The sequence below is a fragment of the Tachypleus tridentatus genome, chromosome 7 (genome assembly GCF_004210375.1).
Source record: "Tachypleus tridentatus isolate NWPU-2018 chromosome 7, ASM421037v1, whole genome shotgun sequence".
NCBI classification, from domain to species: Eukaryota; Metazoa; Arthropoda; class Merostomata; order Xiphosura; family Limulidae; genus Tachypleus; species Tachypleus tridentatus.
In genome coordinates this window covers 171520646-171545118 of record NC_134831.1, presented here as the reverse complement: position 1 = coordinate 171545118, position 24473 = coordinate 171520646, and the positions used below count along the sequence as shown (strand labels likewise).

General features: G+C 34.4%; 1 protein-coding gene across 3 annotated transcripts in view; it reads right to left on the bottom strand.

The window, feature by feature from the left end:
• LOC143257223 (suppressor of lurcher protein 1-like) overlaps positions 1 to 24473 on the bottom strand; it is an 81257-nt gene continuing 56784 nt past the window's right edge. The window contains exons 8-14 of one of the 3 annotated variants that reach the window (XM_076515638.1): positions 19873 to 20065; positions 16755 to 16945; positions 11357 to 11395; positions 8438 to 8606; positions 7703 to 7902; positions 1300 to 1347; positions 1 to 803 (exon numbers count right to left, since the gene is read on the bottom strand). In XM_076515638.1, the coding sequence (XP_076371753.1) occupies positions 727 to 803; positions 1300 to 1347; positions 7703 to 7902; positions 8438 to 8606; positions 11357 to 11395; positions 16755 to 16945; positions 19873 to 20065 (917 nt within the window). In that variant the 3' untranslated portion in view covers positions 1 to 726. The remainder of the gene's footprint in view (positions 804 to 1299; positions 1348 to 7702; positions 7903 to 8437; positions 8607 to 11356; positions 11396 to 16754; positions 16946 to 19872; positions 20066 to 24473) is intronic. The other 2 variants (XM_076515636.1, XM_076515637.1) reach the window with 2 other exon arrangements.

Sequence of the window (24473 nt, the reverse complement as noted above, 5' to 3'; positions counted from 1 at the left end):
ATAGCCATCTAGTGTTAATAATATGTATTAAATGTTCGAATCTTTCGATATTATTTGTAGAACAGTTTTATAAAGTAGATCCTACAGTTTCCTGAGGAGACACTTATTTAATACGAATAATAAGACTTAACAATTAAAATAAAGACTGGATAGATCTTATTTCTACTCTACTTTCGTCTCATTATAAAAAAATTGCTTGCTGGAAAATATAAAACATTGTAGAGTAATTTATTACGACAGTTTTATTGGTTCAGGTTACGTTTATCGATATCTGAATTTTTACACATTTGTGCTAGTTCATTTTTATAGCAGTCATTATTTTAGGGGAAAATAAATCAAATTTAGGAAATCCAGTCACAATAACTAACACATTTCAGTCAACACATTGCACGAGCTGCCGTGATTCTTATAACACACTTGGACTCAGTCAGAGTTTATATATACTCTCACAATTATTTTTCTCTTTCAACAGTTTCAGGTTAACGTGACAGTTTATAACATACGTATACAACAACAATCGGCGAGCATGGCTTATGATGAATTATATTTTACTAACAGATGGCACTGCTCATCTACGGACAGATGGCGCTGTAACTGTAAGGAAGAAGCGTTTATCACAGTACAATGAGCCTGTGTACTCACTTCTAAGAAGTCGGTTCAGGCACTTTATGGTTACCACTAGATTTTTCAATCATTTTCGACTGTTTTTATACAGAAAACATTTCTTTACGATATAAACAACTGCTCTATGTCCACAGTTCGTACAAGAATCATGGTCATCAAAAGATACGAAGACCGAAAACCTGAAATATCAAAATATAAATAAATATCTCACTTTTATTTGTCAGAAAGACTCGTGTATTTATTAAAAAATAATAATAATAAACAAATATCACAGCAGGTAGATATATGAAATGTTTCACTTGTCGATAAAATTATTTGGACGTTGTAAAGAAAATCTCGTTGATATATTATATTTTAGATTTGAGTTACATTTGGACAAAAACGACAAACCTGATACTGACACATTTTTCATCTGCTATTCGTAAATTTAAAATGTACACCAACTGATAGTGTTGTACCTCAAATTTACTGTGGACATCATTTTTAACGAAAATTATAATTTTTGTTACTGTTGCTTTAAACAGGAAATGAAAATATAATAATTTGAATTAAATATCGATCACTTTTAACGATAGAAAAAATAATACATTATCAATTTATTTTACAATTATTTTAATTATTATTAATAAACGTAAAAAAAACAACAACAACAACATATCTTTAGCCAAAACTTACTAAACGTATTTCTACCGGAATCATGTATCCTTTTCGTATTGGAAGGGTCTGTAAGGAAATATTTATCAGAATTAGAAGATATTTCACACATAACATAGGAACTCACTTCTTTTAGAAAATCAACAAAATAATATTTTAAAGTTCCTTAAAAAGTGGTTAATTAAACAAAGCTGGTTTACCTTTATTCACAGCAAACCAATCATTGGACTGGTTATTAAAACCGGTAAATTCTTATTCACAGCAAACTAATCATTGGACTTGTTATTAAAACTGGTTGATCTTCATTTACAGTAATCCAAACATTGGACTGGTTATTAAACCCGATTATCCCTTATTCACAATAAACATTTAACTTTATTAAAACTGGTTAACCCTTATTCATAACAGAATGACCAAAACGGGTTGAGCGTGCCCTATTGCTAGCGTATCTGGACTGTGAATTCGAGGGTTTATGGTTTATATCCTGTTGCTTCTAAAGTTTGCTTTGCAGTCTGTTTCTGTGACTGTTTTAAGATAATGAGAACCAAATTCTACTATTCGGTCAAACATGAATAGCCTAAGAAGTGACAGCAGGTGCTATTCACTAGCTGCCTCGCTTCTAATGAGAGCATCCCTCTAGCAGCTATGTATAAAAATTCTAAAATAAGCAAAACAATAAGTTGTCCCCCGTTGGGTTGTTTCTTTGTTTTTTGAATTTCGCGCAAAGCTTCTCGAGGGCTATCTGCGCTAGCCGTCCCTAATTTAGCATTGTAAGACTAGGGGGGAGGCAGCTAGTCATCACCACCCACCGCCAAATCTTGGGCTAGCCTTTTACCAACAAATAGTGGAATTGAGCGTCACATTATAACGCCCCCACGACTGAAAGGGCAAGTATGTTTGATGCAAAGGGGATTCGAACCCGCGACCCTCGGATTACGAGTTGAACGCCTTAACCCACCGGCCGTTTTAATTGGACGATGTCCAACTAAACTAAGGACGTAATCAAAGATAAAATTGAAAAATTAAAACAAACAACATAAGATATGATTGGTAGAAGTAAATTAGATTAAAATTCCGATTCCTCGCGACGTATTTGTTGTTTGATTTCTTACTGAAACATCAAAAGTGCCCTCTCTAGGGTTCTTGTAAAAACAGTTGAAACCTACATTTGGATGGATGAGAACATGATAATTAGGATATTTTATTGGAGTGATAATTGAACTAAATAATAATTTACGTCATACTTTAGTAAGAACATATTCGTCGGTCGTAACTATTTTTATAGAGTAGAAAACTTAATAAAAGAAGTAAAAATACGGTAATGAAGACAGAGAAAAAATGAAAATATAGTCCTACGTATTTGTTAGTTGGTTTTTGGTGAATTTTGCTTGTTTAAAATCAAGCATAAAGCTACACAGTAGGCTGTCTATGATCCATCCACCACGGAGAACCGGACACCAGATTTTAGCATTGGAAGTCTTTAAACTTACTTCGAAGCAATTGTGAGTTCTGGATTTTAAATGCAAATCATATAAAGAGATAAGAAAAGAGTATATAAAGAGAAATACAACAAATAGCACGAAGTTCCGACACAGGTAAAGTGATAACATCTGTTAGTGTGTCGCCGCCGTTAACGTGGCACCATATCACAAAGCTTTGACACTATTAATATGGCATTCTAACTTTGTGTCGCCACCTTTAACGTGACATCATATCATGAAACTCTGACATTGTTTCTGTGACATTCTGACAATGTGTCGCGACCGTTAATATGACATTCTCTGACATCGTGTCGCTGCCGTATTTTGACTGTGTTAATATGACATAATTCGTGTGGTATTTTTATTTTTAGTGCGTTTTGTTTTCTTGAGAAAATTCAGTCGATTGGCAAATTGTTTTCTTTGAAATGTGTTTTTCTGCATTAAGCTAAAATAAACTGGTGTGAATGTACCTTTAGTCACTGTGAAAAAAACCTATACACTGGATAGATGAAGTGAACAAACAGTGTCATTGGTCACTATTCAAATCTTCACGTCATACAGCTACACAATAGAAGATGTAACAAATAAGCTTAGTATTTTGTAAATTGCTTTAATCTGGAAGTCTAAGATCAGGGGAGGTTCACTTCGATCTACACCTTTATCAACATGTGTTATTGAGTTACGCTAGTTTCGAAGAATTCCACTCCTCGTCAGTAACCCTGAACACAAGTTAACCAGAGAAATAGTAAAATGTTTCTCTAGCTCCGTCTGGTGGACTGAGTTTAGCCAAATTAACACAGTTTTTTAATCCAGATGTTTTCACAAACACCCTTTAATACTACTAATATTATTATCATAAGTCAGTCATTCATTCTGAGAAAAGTAGTCCGGAAGTTGGCGGCAGGTATCACTGAACAGCTGCCTCCGTTCTTGATATAAATTTGGAATAGCTATTAGTAGACAGCATTGTGCAACCTTCGACGACGTTGATATGACATTGTTCTTATGGGTGTGTTTCTGCTTGTACTATTAAGAGTTACTGGACATATTGATATGTTAGCTCATAAGATGTAACTCACTTAAATCATGAAATTGTAGTTTTAACGGATATCATTTGTATATCAAGATGCAACACCAGACACACTGCATTATATATATATATATATTACTTGTAATTCAAGATATACTGTATACATTACAGATATTATTTGTAACTCAAGATATACTGTATAAACAACAGATATTATTTGTAATTCAAGATACACTGTATAAACAACAGATATTATTTGTAACTCAAGATATACACAACAGATATTATTTGTAATTCAAGATATACTGTATAAATAACAGATATTATTTGTAATTCAAGATACACTGTATACTTTACAGATATTATTTGTAATTCAAGATATACACTACAGATATTATTTGTAATTCAAGATATACTGTATACATTACAGATATTATTTGTAATTCAAGATATACTGTATACACTGCAGATATTATTTGTAACTCAAGATATACTGTATACACTATAGATAATATTTGTAACTCAAGATATACTGTATACATTACAGATATTATTTGTAACTCAAGATATACTGTATACACTACAGATAATATTTGTAACTCAAGATATACTGTATACACTACAGATATTATTTGTAACTCAAGATATACTGTATACATTACAGATATTATTTGTAACTCAAGATATACTGTATACATTACAGATATTATTTGTAACTCAAGATATACTGTATACATTACAGATATTATTTGTAATTCAAGATATACTGTATACACTACAGATAATATTTGTAACTCAAGATATACTGTATACACAACAGATATTATTTGTAATTCAAGATAAACTGTATTCACTACAGATGTTATTTGTAATTCAAGATATACTGTATATGCTACAGATAATATTTGTAACTCAAGATATACTGTATACACTACAGATATTATTTGTAACTCAAGATATACTGTATACACAACAGATATTATTTATAATTCAAGATATACAACAGATATTATTTATAATTCAAGATATACACTACAGATATTATTTGTAACTCAAGATATACTGTATACATTACAGATATTATTTGTAATTCAAGATATACTGTATAAACTGCAGATATTATTTGTAACTCAAGATATACTGTATACATTACAGATATTATTTGTAATTCAAGATATACTGTATACACTACAGATATTATTTGTAATTCAAGATATACTGTATACACTACAGATAATATTTGTAATTCAAGATATACTGTATACACTACAGATATTATTTGTAATTCAAGATATACTGTATACACCACAGATATCATTTGTAATTCAAGATAAAAGAGGATTAACAAGGTTAACACTATTTTGACCAAACAGTGTTTCTTCGGGATGAGGAAACTTTTTTTTTCTTCTGGTTTGTTTGTTTGGATAGCATACGTACGACATAAAACAAACTTTCGAGGGAATCTTCGAGACTTCGTTTTTTCAGAAGAGTTTCTTTTCTATGTGAATGACACAATACAAGCATGCCCCCAAAATGTGCAAAGTACAACAACGAGTCGAGAGATCGACTTACAACTTTCTTTTCTTCGTTGCAGAAGAGGGCAGCGCGAATGTTTTCAAACATCGGGACAGAAAAAATATTGTGGTACAGAAAAATAATCCTATCGGACGTTCAGGGAACCAACATCTTTTGTAATTCCTAGAGGACCACTGCATAGATAGTCTAACATATACTGTATATATGTGAATCATTTGTATTAAATATGCTAATTGACATATCGTTTAATAACCAACCACAAAGCTTCGATCTTCCTGATCAAGATGTACTTTTTTGACAATGTAATTTGGTACAATAAGGCCATCTATATTTTTTTTAGGTTTAGAATGAAAAAGTTGTTAGAACATAGGCTGATGAAATTAACATAAGTTATATATATTTACGTTCTGTGTATTGCTTTCTTTTTCGATGTAAGAAATGTAAAATAATTATGCCAAACATCATTGCAAACTTTTCAATTCCTTTTTTTAAACTTATCAGATTTTCTCAACAGATGGGGCTATTTCTAATATCGTTTGATTCACCAGTTCACAAAATAATTTACTAATTAAATTTAAACTCGACAATGGTTCTATAAGTACAGAATTAATTAATTATTTATTTATTTTCTACACATACAAAGCTACACAAAAGACCACACGTGTTACGGCCGTCTCTAACTGCCATACACCACGCTTGCTCCCTCTTTTCAATGGCGTTGGCTTTATAATGTTGCGATCAATCCAACTATTCGTTGGTGAAGAATAGCCTAAGATATGGCGGTGAGTTGTACTGACTAGTAACTTTCATTCTTGGGTATCACTTTTAAATTAGGGACTTCTAGCACAGATAGTCCTCGAGTAGTTTAATTGAAATTGAAAACAAATTTAATCCTGATTTTTAACTGATAGATTAAAGATACGGAAGACAACTAGCGTAGAGCACCGCCTCTTCGGCTGTCATAATCGAATAGTGAGATTTGACTGGTATAATTATTACACATCCATATGTACAAAGTGCGACTTTGCGGGAACAGAACGGAACCAACGACTCTTGAATTAACAATCCAGGATGCTAACCACTAGGCCACGCCAGAACCGCTCAATTTGTCTTTAAAAAGTATGTTATATATGTTTGAAAATATTTTAAACACATGTTATCACATTCTTTATTTAATTATCACTCAAAAACAAACTTCTTTATTAAGGGTGTTTTAACAAAATAATATCTTAATTAAATAACCGGATAAAAGCATTACAACAAAATATCGTTATCTTCTCTCGCGGTCCATCATGTGCGAACTCGTTCAGTTCCATTAAATCGTCAACGAAGAAAAAACTAATCAAATAACCCCTTCTTTCTTTTTACAACATTAATACTATAATTAATAGCATAGAACTCTATCAGCTATTTCAGTTTATGTTTTCTTATAGCAAAGCTGCATGTGGCTAACTGTTGTATCTACAGAGTGGAATCGGAACTTTGTAAATCAGAAGACTTACCGCTGTCCAACCTGGGAACCAGCTCCTAGAAGACATGTTACTGGACTATTAATTAAGCTACATTTTTTGGGCTACTCTTTACCACTGGGAAGTAAAATTGGAGATAACATTATAATGTCCCTATGGCTAAAAGGATGAACATGTTTGATGACGGTATTTTGTACCCACAAGGCCATACCGAAGCCTTAACAACTAAACCATAACAGAGCTAACAAATAATACTAATAAACTAAATATTATTGCTATGATTAATAATAAAAAACAAATATGTTATTTCATAGCTGACACCAGTTTTGACTAACACATATGTAAATTAAGTTTATTTATTTTAATTACAATTTCCAGGAGAAAAATTTAAGTTTAATGTTATTTGAATCTTAATGTATACTAATAATTTTCCACCAGATGGCAATACAAAATGTTTATGATAATTTGTTCGTTATCAATGCAATGCTTCACAATGAGCTATCTGCGTGAATCGAACCCTGATTTCGTTGTTATAAGCTCTCAGTATGATCACTGAGTCACTGAAGAAAGTGAGGAATAAAAATACAGATAAAAAAAACACAAACATATATATCATATTTCTTAGTATTGTTGAGTAGGCGTGATTTTTAACTAGCGTTCCCGAACTGTGAATTATTGGTTTCATAACAATATACTTGTTGCCACAAGTAAAACGCGCGTTGCATTTTGTTATTAAGGTTGCGCTATAAAAGTGACAGCCAAATCTCACTCTTTGATCAGACAAGTGTAGCCGAAAAACTGGCTGTGGGCTCTTTGTCTGGCTGCCTTTTCTCCAGTCCGAAGTTTCTAGACTTAACCGAATATATCTAATTTCTGCTTGTATAACATTATTCGAAATGCTCACTTACTTGTATGATTCGTGAATTCATAAAAGGCCTTGAAACCTGTCCCGTCAAATCGGTTGTTAGACTTGAACGTGATTCGAAGATAACTGCCCTCCGAGCGAATTGTTCTGGGCTTCTTTAATCCACAATGTCGAGAAAGTCCAGCGACTGCGGAAGGCTTAGTGGAAATTTCCAGGTAGTCACTAGCGGTATCTGCAGTGCAACTAAAATACAGACAAAGATAGTATTTAGTAGTCTTCTCTCAGCGCCACCTAAACATCTTAATTAATTATACTTGTTCTAAAACATTAGTATTAGGCCTGAGGTACTTTTAACACTACAGTCTTTATTTAGAAGATGAAGAATATATATTAGTATTTCAGCCAAACTCTTTCCACCACAGCCATTGGCGACAACGCGTTTTGCTCAACATCAGAGCTTATCAGGCCGGCTGGGATGCAATAAAAACGCTAGTTTTTGAAATACTAACTTACACGAGCTACTGTAAAACTAAAAACAAATCTAACACTATAAATCTAGAGCCAACTCTTAACACTGTGAACAGAATCGCAGCTAGGGTACAGCTGGAGAAGAGGCTAAGCCTGTTATTCAATGATTTATGCAGAATTATACAAAACAGAAACTTTCCCAGGGCACAAAAATTACTGGTTACGGCTCTGACCTGTAAAGCTAAAACTAGCTGTAGCCCAGAAGGGTATAGTTAAATCTAACACAAGTGTTATAATAAACACAACTCACGGAGTAACTCCTTCCACATCGAACTCGGTGAAGGTCACCTGAACATCCTCTGATTTTCTTCCAATAAAGAAATAATGGCATTCCGTGTCTCTAGGGTACAATCCGGGATGGTTTGGAGAGACTATACTTCCATTAATCTTCTTCCGGCTATTGAAGATGAAACCACACACTTGCAAGCCAATAAAAAAAAAAGAAATCACGTTAAGACGTGTGTAATTACACTGAAAAATCTACGTATTTGTTCAGCCATTTATCGATGGGTCGTAATTTTGTGTTTTACTCTATGGTTTCGTAACTTTAAAACATATTATTTAATGGTAAACTTGGTAAATCTGTAAATCTTATCATGGTAAACATACCTTGATAGACTTTACAAACTTCACCTTGCTTAACCTACAAACTCTATCATGGTAAACCTTCAGACTTTCTCTTTTAGTTCAACTCCCTTTCGGTCTAGCATGAACAGGTGGTTAGGGGACTTGACTCGCAATCTGAGGATCGCGGGTTCGAATCGCTGTCACACCAAACATGTTCACCCTTTCAGCCGTGGGGGCGTTATAATGTGATGGTCAATCCCACTATTCATTGGTAAAAGAGTAGCCCAAGAGTTGTTGGTGGGTGGTGATGATTACCTGTTTTCTCTCTAGTGTTGCATTGTTAAATTAGGGACGTCTAGCGCAGATAGCCCTCGTGTAGTTTCGCAGGAAATTTCGAAACAAACAAACCATTAAGATTTTCTTCATTTAATTATTTTTCATTTGTCTTTATTCTGAATATTCATTGTTGTGAAAGCATCAACTTAGAAAATAAAAGGTAGTTTAAAAAGTAGCAGGGTGTTAAAAGTTATTCTGATACAATCTTGGTTAACGTACACAATATGTCAAAACTGGGTAAGTAAATAAAGAACGATAATAGGGAGTTTTATTCACACATTTATGTTAGGATTCTTTACAAATAGAATAGATCTTAGCACTATGGAAAAATGTTTTATTCGAAAATAATTTAGTGTTGGCAGCCATGGATTGTTTGTTTTATATTTCGCTCAAAACTATACAAGGGCTATCTGCGCTAGTCGTCCCTAATTTATCAGTGTATGGCTAGAGGGAAGGCAGCTAGTCATCACCACCCACCGTCAACTTTTTGGCTATTCTTTTACCAATGAATAGTGGGACCGACAGTCACATTATGACGTCCCTATAGCTGAAAGGGCGAGCATGCTTGGTGTGACTGGAATTCGAAAGCAGCCATGGAAATATTTTTTATTTGGATATAATTTGGTGTTGGCAGCTATGGAAATATTTTTATTTGGAGATAATTTGGTGTTGGCGGGCATGGAAAAATGTTTTATTTGGAGTTAATAGATGAACGTTCACACACACATGCGTTTAACAATAGGTAAACATTCACGCATACCGTTTAACAATAGAGAAACGTTCACACACACACACGTGTATAACAATTGATAACGATTATGTTATGCGTACATCTTGTCGGTTCTCTAGTTACACAATGTCATAAATCATTCTTATTATTTCACACTCTCTGGAGGAGTGTATTGTTTATCATAACGTAGTTCTATATCGCCTACAGGCTGATCAGCAAGTGGACCTCATATCTTCCCTTTTTAAATATATGGGATGACCAGTAGCGTTGATAGCACATGAACTCTGAGAAAGACCATCCCGTTGCGTTTCCTATATAGAAGTTAACTGTCCTAAGAGACGTCCAGTAAGATATAGGTTCTGTTTTTGTCTACTCGTGTGTTTTTAATAACATTTTAGTGTTTTTCAGCAAGTAGATTATAATAAAACCAAGTATTGTTTGTTAAGAAATACTCCACGCTTTACAGAGTATTTAGAAACGCGTCGCCTAAAACACCAGAAGATAATACTTTCAGTATACTCTCAGCGTGGGGATCAGTTTAATGTATTAGTCTTGGCAGATGGAACAATATATCAAATAGCAGACTTAATATTAACCAAAAGAGAGAAATTCCGTTGTTTGTTCTGAGCTGAAGCATATGTTTCTTAAACAACTGTTTGAGTTTCCTCCCACCTCCACCCACACCTGCTTTTCTTCTACTGCCATTAAAGTTCAAGGGTGTAAGAACGACATACAGAAAATAGTTGGTTTTAAGTTATTTGAAAGACTTTCTCTGTAACAAATTTATTCCACGTAATGCTATTCAGAAACAGTTTAAATAAGACAAGAAGACAGAAATGATTAATGAACCTTTACGGAAGATGATTTACCATAAGCACGTGTGTACGGTCTCGAAGACGATGAGACGAAAAAAAAGTCATACGTTATGAAACACCTTATCCTTGGTGCAATGATACACTCTCAGTAAGTTGTCAGTTCAATGATACACTCTCAGTAAGTTGTCAGTTCAATGACACACTCTCAGTAAGTTGTCAGTTCAATGACACACTCTCAGTAAGTTGTCAGTTCAATGATACACTCTCAGTAAGTTGTCAGTTCAACGATACACTCTCAGTAAGTTGTCAGTTCAATGATGCACTCTCAGTAAGTTGTCAGTTCAATGATGCACTCTCAGTAAGTTGTCAGTTTAATGACACACTCTCAGTAAGTTGTCAGTTTAATGATACACTCTCAGTAAGTTGTCAGTTCAATGATACACTCTCAGTAAGTTGTCAGTTCAATGATACACTCTCAGTAAGTTGTCAGTTTAATGATACACTCTCAGTAAGTTGTAAGTTTACGAATTTCACCGAAAGTTTTTATTGTTATAAATTACGGTTTATATTTTTAATTCCTTGTACAGTTCAGAGTTCTTCTAGGCCAATGATTGCAGTGAATAATATATAAATAAATATTTGTTAAAGTTTAAACTCGTTAAAATATAATATTTTACACTTTTTATAGAGTTTATTTCACAGTTTAAAATTTATTTCTCACCTAATTGTGGATCCTGACTTCCCTCCTGAATCCCAAAATCTAAAAAAAAAGACAAAGCAGAAAGCATATAATCTTTATACAGCTCGAAACCCTACTCGAAACCTCGAAACCACTAACTTTATAGAATTTAAAACAGTTTAACATCTTTCTTAAATTACACTATAATTTTATAGAACTTAAAACAGTTTTACATCATTCTGAAATTAGGTAATAATTTGTGTACATCTTTGACCTTGCTGGGAAATCTTTTTAAAATCTGCACCACAGATGGACAATTCTGAGGAAGTAGAGGGCCACTACATTGATCAAGAAAAGCTCTGAAAGATGAGACATTTATTTCATCTGACTGCATACCATTAACTTCAAAATGTGGGACCATGACGCCTAGGGATCTTTCTCAAATTAAAAATAAAATGTAGAGTAAGAGGTTTATTAATAATACAGGCCTGCAATTGTTTTATTGTCTTGAAGTTTTTACATGTACCCTGAATCCCAAATTGATAGAAATTTTTCTCCATCATGTACAGATTTTCACAAAACATCACAACGCGATACATATACGAAAGACCACAACACGTAGTTTTGAGACTAAAAACGTTGATTCTACAAATAAAATCAGGTTGAATGAGGATACATATCAGTTTGACATCAATGTTCTTCGATTTTCTTCAGTTTGATTGTATTTTTGTAAACAAACATAATAATAAAAAATGTTCGTTGTGGCAAACGAAATAACTATTTGATCTAAGTAAGAGATTTTCTTTCCGATTTGTAAAAAAATTATTATGCTATAGAAAAATATCAATATTATTTTAGAAATATGTGTAGACGAATTATGAAAGACCCGTTACTGAAACCAAAACAATTTTTTATGAAGTCTAAATTCGCAGGCCTGAGTTATTTTTACAAACATGTCAACTGCAATTTGACGTTTTAGTCCAGTGGTACCAATACCAATACCCCTAGTGTTAATAATATGTCTACCAATACCAGTTCACTAAGTGTCAATAATATGTCTGGCTCTGCTCATATGTTGATAGGAAATTGTTGGAAACGAGTTCTGGGCTTGCAGATATCCAACCTTAAATTGTATTGTTTGTTTTGGGGCAAAACAACACAAGAACTACGAGGGCTGTTCAAAAAATACGCGGACTGACGTCATAAAACAAAATGTACTTTATTTAGAAGTTACAGGTCTGGGACTCCTTCAAAGTACTCTCCTCCCCAACGCACACACTTATCCCAACGGTGTTTCCACTTGTTGAAACAGTCCTGGTACGCTTCTTTTGTAATGTCCTCCATCTCCTTCGTCGCATTTGCCTTAATCTTGGGAATTGTCTCAAATCTTCTTCCTTTCAAGGGTCTTTTGAGTTTGGGGAACAAGAAAAAATCGTAAGGAGCAAGGTCAGGTGAGTAGGGGGGTGGGGAAGAAGAGTGATCGAGTGTTTGGCCAAAAACTCACGTGTTCTGAGGGCTGAATTTTGCAGCAACGCGGTGCATCTTCAATTTTTTCGGTCAAAATCTCGTAACAAGATCCAACTGATATCCCACACTCTTCAGCAAGCTTCCTGACAGTCAGACGTCGATTTGCCCGCACCAGGGTGTTGATTTAGTCGACGTGTGGGTCGTCAGTTGACGTGGAAGGACGTCCAGGACGCTCATCATCTTCAATGGGCTGTCGACCATCCTTAAAACGTTCATGCCACTTGAAACATGCCGTACGCTTTATGACAACATCACCGTAAGCCGTGTTAAGCATAGCAAAAGTTTCAGTCGCAGATTTTCCAAGTTTAACACAAAATTTCACAGCAAGTCGTTGCCCCTTCAGGTCATTCATTCTGAAATCCGCCAAACGAAAAAATCGCACTTCACTTAAAACCACGTAGCTAATACACAAATGAAGATATCTGCAATTGGGAAATGGCGTCGTAATGAGCTGATCTGTGCGAACCTAGCGACACCAAGCGGATTCCCCTGGAACCAACTGGAGCCGCGCAATTCAAACAGTCCGCGTATTTTTTTAACAGCCCTCGTATTAGCGCAGAATGGACCTCGTTTTGAACTAACAGACAGGTTGGAAGGCAACTACGCAAGTGCACCTGCCGCCAATTCTTAGGCTACTGTTATCAAATAATGGAATTAGACTGTTACTCTTAAAACGCATCCACATTCATGAAACCTTGGATTTACAGTCCGGCACGCTAACCGCTAGGCCACGATCAGTGATTGATGAATGAAGAAAAAATAAACTTATTTCTGCATAAAAAGTGGACAGTTATTGTACATCCTTCGCGGTGTGATCTGAAACACAAGAGTTTGGTATAATTTACTACAAAACTAGTCCATCTACTGTGGTAATTAAACATAGTGAACAAACATAATTAGAAGATGCAACATTGTAAGCTTTAAGGAAAAAAAAACCTTTGTTGGAAGGAGGGAAAACTTTAAAAATCCTAAAGTTCGTTAACTAAATTTCCTGAAAGAAAAAAAAAGTCCACTTTTACAAAGTTGTTTTTGTAATTTAAATTACATTAATAATAAATAGATCTGGGAGTAACCTAGCCATTAGGATCTCAAACTGGAAAGTCCAAAGTTATATCCAGCGATATGACGCTGCATATGTTCCACTATTTAGTTAAGAATAATACCATAGGTGACGAACGTTGATGATAGGATTTCCTCACAAAGGTCATGTGTTCTGAATACGGTTACGTCTGAACACTGGAGTCTGAAACCTAGTCATTTAGCTTATAAACGTACAAAACAGTTATCAATTTGAAGGTAACAAATAAAAAATCATTTGTACTGATTACAAAACTGACTACAGCGATACAAAGAAGGTGCAGGTTTGAATCCCGGTCGCTCCAATCATGCTCGCCCTTTCAGCCGTGGGGGCGTTATAATATGACGGTCAATCCCACTATTCGTTGGTAAAAGAATAGCCCAAGAGTTGGCGGTGGGTGGTGATGACTAGCTGCCTTTCTTCTAGTCTTAGACTACTAAAATAGGGACGGCTAGCGCAGATAGCCATTGGGTAAAACAGCGCAAAATTCAAAATAACTTATAACAAAGAAGCTGTAATTCTAATGTTATAAAAAAGTTTCGAGTGACAAAAGGGGAATCAAACCCCGGATTTTAAAGCTGACCCACTGGGAGTAGAGGTAAAAGATATTCGTTCATAATCATGGGTGTATTATTATTTTTAACAATTGTTAAAGCGTAGGATGTTAAATCTTAAACACTATTAGAGATAGTCGTGTTCAATGTTAATTCTTTCCTTTATCCAGTCTCGCATGTCCTGGTTTGTTTGTTTATTTGTAAACACAAAGCCACACAATGGGCTGTCTGTGCTCTGCCCACCGTGGGTATCGAAACTCGGTTTCTAGCACTGTGAGTTCGCAGACATATCGCTGTGCCACTGGGAAGCGCAGTCCTGGTGTGTTGGATCGCTAGATCGAAACCGTCGAGCCCGGGATGTCCAGGTGGTTAAGGTGCTCGACTCTTAACCTGAGAGTCACGAGTTTAAATCCCCGTCACGCCAAACATGTTCACCCTTTCAGCTGTGGGGGCGTCATAATGTTACGGTCAACTTTACTATTTCTCGGTAAAGAGTTGGTAGTGGAAGGTCTCGACTAGTTGCTTGACCTTTAGTCTATCCAGTTAAAATTAGAAGAACGATAATAGAAATTTACGAGGACACATCATTCTCACTTGGGCAGAAAAACTGACCATTACAAACAAGTCACTATACCACAAAATACTTCAAAACCAGAAACAACAGCCGTCGAATGAGACGCTACTTTGTTTCACGGATGTCATTCTAAAAATGTCCTCTTGTGACCTCTTTTACGCAACAGAAGAATATTGGTAGATGTTATGACAAAACAAGTATTGTAATCTTCACCACAGTCTGAGATCCCCAGTGGGCAACTGAATAGAATAAGGTTTTGAATTCTTTTACTTCTATCGCAATGTATCATAGTTTATGTAATATCCACTAGATGGGGTCGTTATGTGTGTTTTACAGATGTTTTAAAGAACTTTATCGGTTAGTCACTCTTTTATCTTAAGGGTATACGAGACAATAGAATGTAAACTAAATAACAGCTTTTCATGTGTAATAAATAGATTTCTAGCAACAGAAACACCAACGTCACAGTGGAATTCGTTCTACAACTTCATTACTCATGTCCCTAAAGCCAAAGACGCATTTAATACGAGGAGCAAGAGAGAAACAAACCGAATTTAGTGTTAGAATGGAACAGCACTTGGTTTTTATTTCCGAGATGTAGTGACATATTTTGTTCTCGAAGTTAATAAACAAACAAGTTCTGACTGCAAGAACGAGGTTTAATCTCCTTTAATCACAGCGTCAGGGGAGAGGTAACCTATATGTAATACAGGATCCCCTTAATATGTCGAGTGAACATAAAAATGTGTTGTCCTGATCTAATACGCAATGTTTTCATTCATTTTTCTCACACTGTTGTAATAACCTAATACATAATGTTTTATTTTTCCTTACATTGTTGTCCTAACGTAATACATAATGTTTTTATTTATTTTACTTCACTTGTTGCCCAAACTAATACACAATGTTTTTATTTATTTTCTTCACATTGTTATCCCAACCTAATACATAATGATTTTATTTATTTTCCTAACATTGTTGTCCTGACCTACACGTAATGTTTTTTATTTATTTTCCTCACACTGTTGTCCTAACCTAATACAAAATGTTTTTATTTATTTTCCTCACATTTTTGTTCTAACCTAATACGTAATGTTTTTATTTATTTTCCTCACATTTTTGTTCTAACCTAATACGTAATGTTTTTACTTATATTCCTTACATTTTTGTTCTAACCTAATACGTAATGTTTTTACTTATATTCCTTACATTTGCTGCCCTAACTTAATACGAAATGTTTTCAATTATTTTTCCTCAAATTATTGTCATAACCTTATACATAATGTTTTTATTTTTCCTTACATTTTTGTCCTAACATAATACATAATGTTTTAATTTTTTTCACATTCTTGTCCTGACCTAATACGTAATGGTTTTTATTTATTTTCCTTACATTGTAGCCGTAACATAATACGAAATGTTTTTATTTTCCCTCACATTTTTGTCCTAATACGTAATGTTTTAAATTATTTTTCTCAAATTATTGTCATAACCTTATACATAATGTTTTTATTTTTCCTTACATTTTTGACCTAGCGTAATACATAATGTTTTTATTTATTTTATTTCACTTGTTGTTCTAACCTAAGACGTAATGTTTTCATTTATTTTCCTCACATTGTTGCCGTAATCTAATACGAATATTATATTCTTAGTATCTTTATTAAAACCGTTCCGGAATTATTTCATAATTTAATCCTCACTTACCGGTAACAAATCGGTATATAGCTTGAAACCCCTTAGCACCCGAATAAGTATTATTTGAATGGAATTCAACGGTCATCCACGGTCCATTAGACATTAACTGGGTGGGAAGAGTTTTGCCACAGAAGTTTCTAATTTTCTCTTTTTGACCATCAATCTTTACGAACGTCTCAACAATGTCCACTCCTTCGCAGCTACAAGCAGAAAAAAAATAAAGTCGAAAGTGTACATAAAACAACGTGTATCAAAACAGTTAATCACTCCAAAATATCTTAAATCTAATATTTAACCATAAGGTGGCGCCAGTTTATCTTCTTTCCTCAATGAATAAACATTTCGTTCTATTTTTTATTTAATTTTCCTAATCTTCCCCTTTTAAACTGTACTAAATATATACTATGGTACGAGAAACCCAACAGTTATCGTCAACTCCAAAACTTAAAAACAAAATAAAAGCGAAAGATACTCACTGATTTCAATGATTTTCTTTCGTGGTGAGTTGATATATTTCTTTTAGTAAACCTTGTCTGGAGATAATGTAATACAATATGTATGAAGATTCTCGCGAAGCCATTAATGATATAGAACCATAAGCACTGTCAGCAAATTTTGAGACAAGATTACACAAAAGCATCACGTTCGAAGCCTTCTTGTACGTATAAAGTAGAAACGTGCTTGATGTGTTATTAGTGTCCATGAAGGGGATAACAGTTGTAAAAAGACAAAGCGTAAAAAAAGGCTAGAGAAATTTTTCCATTGGTGTTAAAAAAATATAGCAAACGAACAAAAAAATGGAATAATACATCTGAGACATCTGTTTTCTTTCACTTTAAGGAATGGAACCCTGAATTTCGGTGTTGTAAGGGGATTTAGGCATCTTCACAGAATCATCGGAAGACATAGACAGCTATAATTACAGGGTGTGTCGCTATTTGTAATTAAGCACAAAGCTACACAGTGGGCTATCTGTATTTTGCGTACCACGGGTATTAAAACCCTGTTTCTTGCGTTGTAAGTCCAAAGACATACTGCTGTGCCACTTGGGGGCAAACAGGCGGTGGGAGGGGTTTAACTTTGGGGAGATAGAAAACCATTGAGACCTCAATATCCATAGATAGATCCAAATAAATGCCTTCCCACATCAAGGCCTATAAATCCTTATACTTTAATCAAAAGTCTCTAGAATTCTGAATTTTGTTTGGAGCCTACTATGCTACTTAAAATTATAAAATTGGTCCAACCGACTCAGAAATTTGATGTTAAAGCAAAATGCCCCAATATTCGTTGATTTTCTGTAAAGAGCTTCAAATGTATTTGAAATGCATGTTCGTGCAAAAGGACAGCTATCATTGAAATATTAACAAGGGCGACTAAGATTTGATATTTCTTTAGAGAAGTTAATTTACTTTACCGAACTGGATTATGGGTGTTGTGACGTTTCACGTACAGTTCGCAAAACCAGTGTTTGAAATAATTCATCTTTACATAATGCGCTTGTGAGCAACTGGTATTGACAATTTGTTCTTGTTATGTTAGGGCAAAGATACACAATTAGCCTTCAGTTTTCTGTCCAGCGAGAGAATCGAGCCCTGGATTTTAGTGTTACAAGTCTCTAATCTTAATGCTGATCTAATGAGGTACTTTTGGCAAATTAGTTGAAAAATTCCTTAGGCAAAATTGTAAATTGAAACGATAGCATGATAAATATGGTTATACCTAATGAGATTTTGTGTGTGTTTTCTTACAGCAAAGCCACATCAAGCTATCTGCTGAGTTTACTGAAGGGAGTCGAACCCCTGATTTTATTGTTGTAAATCCGTAGCCTGTACTAACGGGAGACAAAATTTTGTGAAGGAATGTCATAAGGGATTTCTTTTAAACGCTTAAGGCCCGGCATGCACAGGTGGTTAAGACACTCGACTCGTAATCCAAGGGTTGCGAGTTCGAATCCCCGTCACACCAAACATGCTCATCCTTTCAATCTTGGGGGCGTTATAAGATGACGGGTCAATCCCATTATTTGTTGGTGAAAGAGTAGCCCAAGAGTTGGTAGTGGGTGGTGATGACTAGCTGCCTTCCCTCTACTCTTACACTGCTAAAATAGGGGCGGCTAGCGCAGATAGCCCTCGTGTAGCTTTGCGCAAAATTCAAACCAATCCAATTAAACGCCCATGAGAAAAGGAACTTAACTGTTCAGCGAGTTAGAATAAAGAAATGATTTTAGTACAGATATCTTTCAAATTGGTACGTTGATATTTGAACACACTTTCTTAACATTAGTTCACATCAAATAAAACTCATAAAATCTCTGAAATTCTAATGAATCATGAAAAGTTTATAACTAAATAAGAAATCAATACGTAATTATAATAGCCATAAAGTATTAATAATCTACAGATGATAGCTTGAATAATATTACATTCATATTCGTAAATCTGTTCATTGCCAGATAACTGAAATTTAAAACATGTAAATTTTAAATTAAATTCACAACGTAAATGTTGAGCTTTGTTAAACAGTATTTTGATTTACGCATATTTCTAAGTAATCGTGGCCCGGCATGGCCAAGCGTGTTAAGGCATGCAACTTGTAATCTTAGGGTCGCGAGTTCGCATCCCCGTCGCACCGAACATGCTCGCCCTTTCAGCCGTGGGGGCGTTATAATGTGACGGTCAATCCCACTATTCGTTGGTAAAAGAGTAGCCCAAGAGTTGGCGGTGGGTGGTGATGACTAGCTGCCTTTCCTCTAGTCTTACACTGCTAAATTAGGGACGGCTGGCACAGGTAGCCCTCGAGTAGCTTTGTGCGAAATTCAAAAAACAAACAAACTATGTAATCGTGCGTTCACTGAAGCGTCACAGTTACCTGTTGACACAAGTGTGTATTATTTTCAAAAATAATACAAAAATCGCAGTAATAATAATTTTAATACATCTGACATTGTAGTTGTTTTTTCATAACCAATCATTTCAAATTAAGAAAATTGGAAAATGTTTAGAAATTGTTTTTGCACTCGTTAGGTTTAGAGTTTGTTTGATTTTAAGCCTAAGTTAAATTAAAATGTCTTGCTTACAAGGTATTGTATTACAATGGAATATGTAAGATTGTATTTTTTACTTACTCTCTGCTAACTTTACTGTGTAAAGGCTGGTGAAGATCAAAGTCGATAAAAATTATTTGGACTCTCTCACGCCCTCTACCGGCGAAATGATAAGCACACTTGACCCCGCTGGGGTAAGGTTCGGGGTAGTAAGGGCTACTGATGGTTCCGTTTTTAGAAAAAGTGCTACTAATCCATTTATCACAGTGTACACCTAAGAAAAATGACCAAAATAGCACTTTAGTTAGTATAAAAACAATAAATGATAGCAAACACAATCAATAACTAGTTGTAAAAATCACAGACAATTGTATAAACAAATATTTGACTTAACATCCACAAATAAACATAATATAATAAAAATTACGTTTTTATATAATAATATAATTAACACAGGAAAGTTCGAAGAATTTTAAAAAATAGAATCCATAAGTTAACCTGACTGATCATAAAAGTATATATTTTCAGCACAATTAGTTGCTTACCTATTAGAAGACAACGCTTCAAAATAAAAGTATTTGTACAGAAAGACTAAATTTTGCCACACTGACGGACAACGCGTGAAGTAAATACCCGTCCAGCAATATTAAGTAATGGCACACTAGTGGACAATATGTCAAATGGAGACATATACAACAATATTATACAATGACACACTAGCGAACAACATGTGAAATGGAAACCTGTCCATTAACATTATATAATGACACCCTAGCGTACGACGTGTCAAATGAAGGCCTGTTCAGCAGGAATAAACAATGACCAGTCGTATCAAATGTACACAGTTTACAAAATTGTCAACGAGTGCCAAACGCTTTTACACCTTAAAACAAATGTCAACAACGTGTATAGTAGCCAGTCTTAATTGTCTCAGCCATTAAAAATAATCAAACGATTATATAAATATTACTCGACGACCTTTGTTATCGAACGTCAGGTTATACAAAGTCTGTAAAGGAAATTTCCTGTTGATCGTAACGTTGGTATAATTTCTCTAACACTGCAAGAACCCGTTATGACAAAATAACATAAGATACTGAAAACTGTTGGTACACTGAAGATACAGACACGTCCAATACGTGTGATGATCTACGAGAAATCAGGGATCAGAAACTACTGATTTTTTTTTTCTGGAATGTCACCTAGAAAAGATACGGAAAAAATAAATATTTTTATTTGGATGTAAAGAAAGGAAACTATTACAGTTATTGGAAAGCATAAAATAATGTTAATAAACGAATAAACAGATAAATTGCAACCAAACACGGAGCTCTAAAGAAACGTAAAATTAACAGGTACCAAGAGGAATAGATAAAAAAATATTATCTCCATTTAGCCAGAGTATGACATTTGGGTTAATCTATATTTCTTACATTAAACTATTAGCGTTGAATAATTCTCATAAAAAACATATATGTATACATGTATGTATGATAAAAAAATGATAGTTAATAAAAGCTATACTCTAAATATTAATCGTTTCTACCAATACTACTATAAAATTGACGTTATAGAAAGAAACAAAATTATATGCAAAATACGTGAAAACTAATTGTTCGTCTCATGTATCACAAATTCTCTTGAAAAGGCCTAACATTAATGTATTTAAAACTTATTCCCCCTTCCCCCATGACAATGTCTAGTAGCCAGTGAAACCATATTAATAAAACAGCTAAAACAGTGAGGTTTTGAGTGGCTTAACACAATATACTAGCTGGAATATTCGCCCCCTAGAGTGAAGTTTTGTAAATTCATGATTAATCAAAGGTTATTTTGGGATACGAAAAATTGCTTACGTTATATGTAATTGCAGAAATAAATAAATAAAAGCCCATAGAAACTGCAAAACACAAATTGTGAAACCGAAAATTTGTATGTATCTTTCCTTGGATCCAAGAAACACTTACGCCAAATCTGGTGAAGATCAATCAAAAGAAGACGAATTAGTGGTTCAAAACACGAAAACCCAAAAATGTCCAGAAAATCCACGAAGCGTAAAACTAAAAATGTGCGTTTAGTTCTACGGATTTAACGAACCTCTATACTAGTTGTGATGAAGATCCATCCACATCCTCCGAAGTACTTACGTGGTACACAACAGACAATATGAATACGAAGTACTTATATGGTACACAATAAAATTTACTATTATAAGTACATAAATATCACTACAACACGTTGTTATTTAATTATAGAGACGAGAGGGTGGCGGTATTGAATTCACAGCGTAAGTATTATGTTAATGAAAACAGAAATAACACATTTAATTGATAACAACACGTAAAAATATTAGTACTTTAATTTAAATGTCCAAATCAAACTTAATTAAAACAAAAACCCTCTATTAAACGCAGTAGTGCTTAACCTTACCCAACTTTAGCTAGTCCTTACTTACATAAGCAGTTTACAAAAACGTCAGAAAGATAGATGAAATAGAGACACTGTATCTTTGACCGTGGTTGAAGTTGATTGGATATTTACTAAATAAAGGAAGTCACGTGAAATATTTATGTTTGCTTTTAATTCAGCGCAAATATTCACGAGGGTTATCTGTACTCGCCGTCCCTAATTTAGCAGTGAAAAACTAGAGGAAAAGCAGCTAGTCATCAACAACCACCGCCAACTCTTGGGCTACTTTTTTATCAACGAACAATGAAAATGGCATAACACTGTAATGCCCCCAAGGCTGAATAGGGCGAGCATATTTTGTGGGACGGGGAGTCAAACCTGCAGATTATGAGTCGAACGTTCTAACCACCTGGCGACATATTTAGTAACCACAGATTTTTCTCAAAACTTTGAGTTTTTAAAACTAATTTAAGCCTTTTAAGAACAAAAAAAATTATTTTATTCTCAAGTTCGATTTTATTTGCTATTTTTATTTCAAATATTTTGACAACTGGAGAAAACAGACAAAATACAGACAAGACATAAACCCGCTTCCTGGCGAGATAGAATATGCCAACGTGGGTAATAAGGCTGCTAGATTCATATTAAGAGAAAGAATTATCTTTATATATGCATGTTTCTAGTCTTCCTAACAGTGTAACTAATGAGGGCTCCTAGGTTAAAACTTTCACAATTACGTTTTTAGAATTTCTAAAAGGGTAAAAAAAAACTCCGTTACCATGAGATATTATTGATCTAAAAACCATCGGGCCTAAAAAGAGGAAATTGGTGTTACGTATTCAAAGTAACTTAATTACACTCCAATCTTTGTCCGTTTTGGTATCTCCTTTTACGCTAATCTTTGCGGAATGTTTGTCCTTTAGAAGGTTTGAAACTTTGACAATATTTCAGACCTAACCTTCTAGAAATGTCTCTATAAACATAAGTTATCTTCCAATTTGAGGAATTATAGTCAGTATTTTGATCTAAACACCTTTTTTTTTTATGCGACGCAAGAACCAAGATACTAGAAGACACGGTCATTAGTTCCTATATAAGTTTCAGGTGTAGTCATTCTTAATTTAGAGCATTTTGCCACAGGTAGAGCAATAAAACTATTGCTCGCCACCTGCGAGACTACTCGTAATCCTATGGCAGGATTTATAGCAATCCCATACCAAAATGGAGACTGCATCTAACGGCGCGAACCTTGGATCTTACAATCAGCAGCCCGGAAAGCTAACCCTTAGGACTCGAAGAGTATGAATTAGAATGATTTTAGTTGTTTTATTTAAACTGAGAAACAGAGGAATAAGTGGTGAATAAAAATTAAAACAATAATACAGACAAATTGATAACAGTTATAACTAACTTCAGCATAAGTCAATGCCAAGAGACCTATTATAGAGAACTACCAGACCGTGTGGCAACCAATACTCTATAATGATCCTAGGCTCAGAAAACAGTATCTTAGTAATTGTTAGCATTACATAAACCTTTAAGGTAGGTGTGGACATTAATCATAACTATGAAACCGATAAGGCCCTGGCAAAATCAGGTGGTTAGGGTGCTCTACTCGTAATCTGGGGATCTCGGATTCGAATCCTCGTCACAACAAATGCTCTCGCCATTTTAGCAGTGAGGGTGTTATAAAGTTATGGTCAATCCCACTATTCGTTGGTCAAAGAGTAACTCAATAGTTGGCGGTGGGTGATGATGACCAGCTGCCTTCTCTCTAGTCTTATACTACTAAATTAGGGACAGCTAATGCAGATAGCCCTAGTGTAGCTTTGTGCAAACTTTTAAAAAATAAATTAACAAACAAATCTCCGGTTTCCAAAAACAAAACAAAAAAGTCAGGTTTCTTCGCTATAGAAAGTAACGGTTGAGAATTTACCACTTAAAACTAGTACAAATAAAATAACTCATTTTAGCTATTTTGTTGGTGAGAAAACACAAACTGACCATTTTGTAGCTTTGTGCTTAACAAGCAACCAATAAAAACAGGAAATAAACAAAACACAACAGTGATAACAACTGTCGTAAGTCGTACCATCTTTGGCATATAACAAAGTAAATGAATAAGAAAACAAAAACAGTTAGGAAATTAAAAACCCTTTTAATACAAAGTTTCATTAAGTTTTGATTAGTTGATACATTTCTGTTTAAGAGCTGTTTTAAGGGCTAGTCAAAGACACTTTATAGCTATAGTTATGTTCGTCCTCCTACTGGAT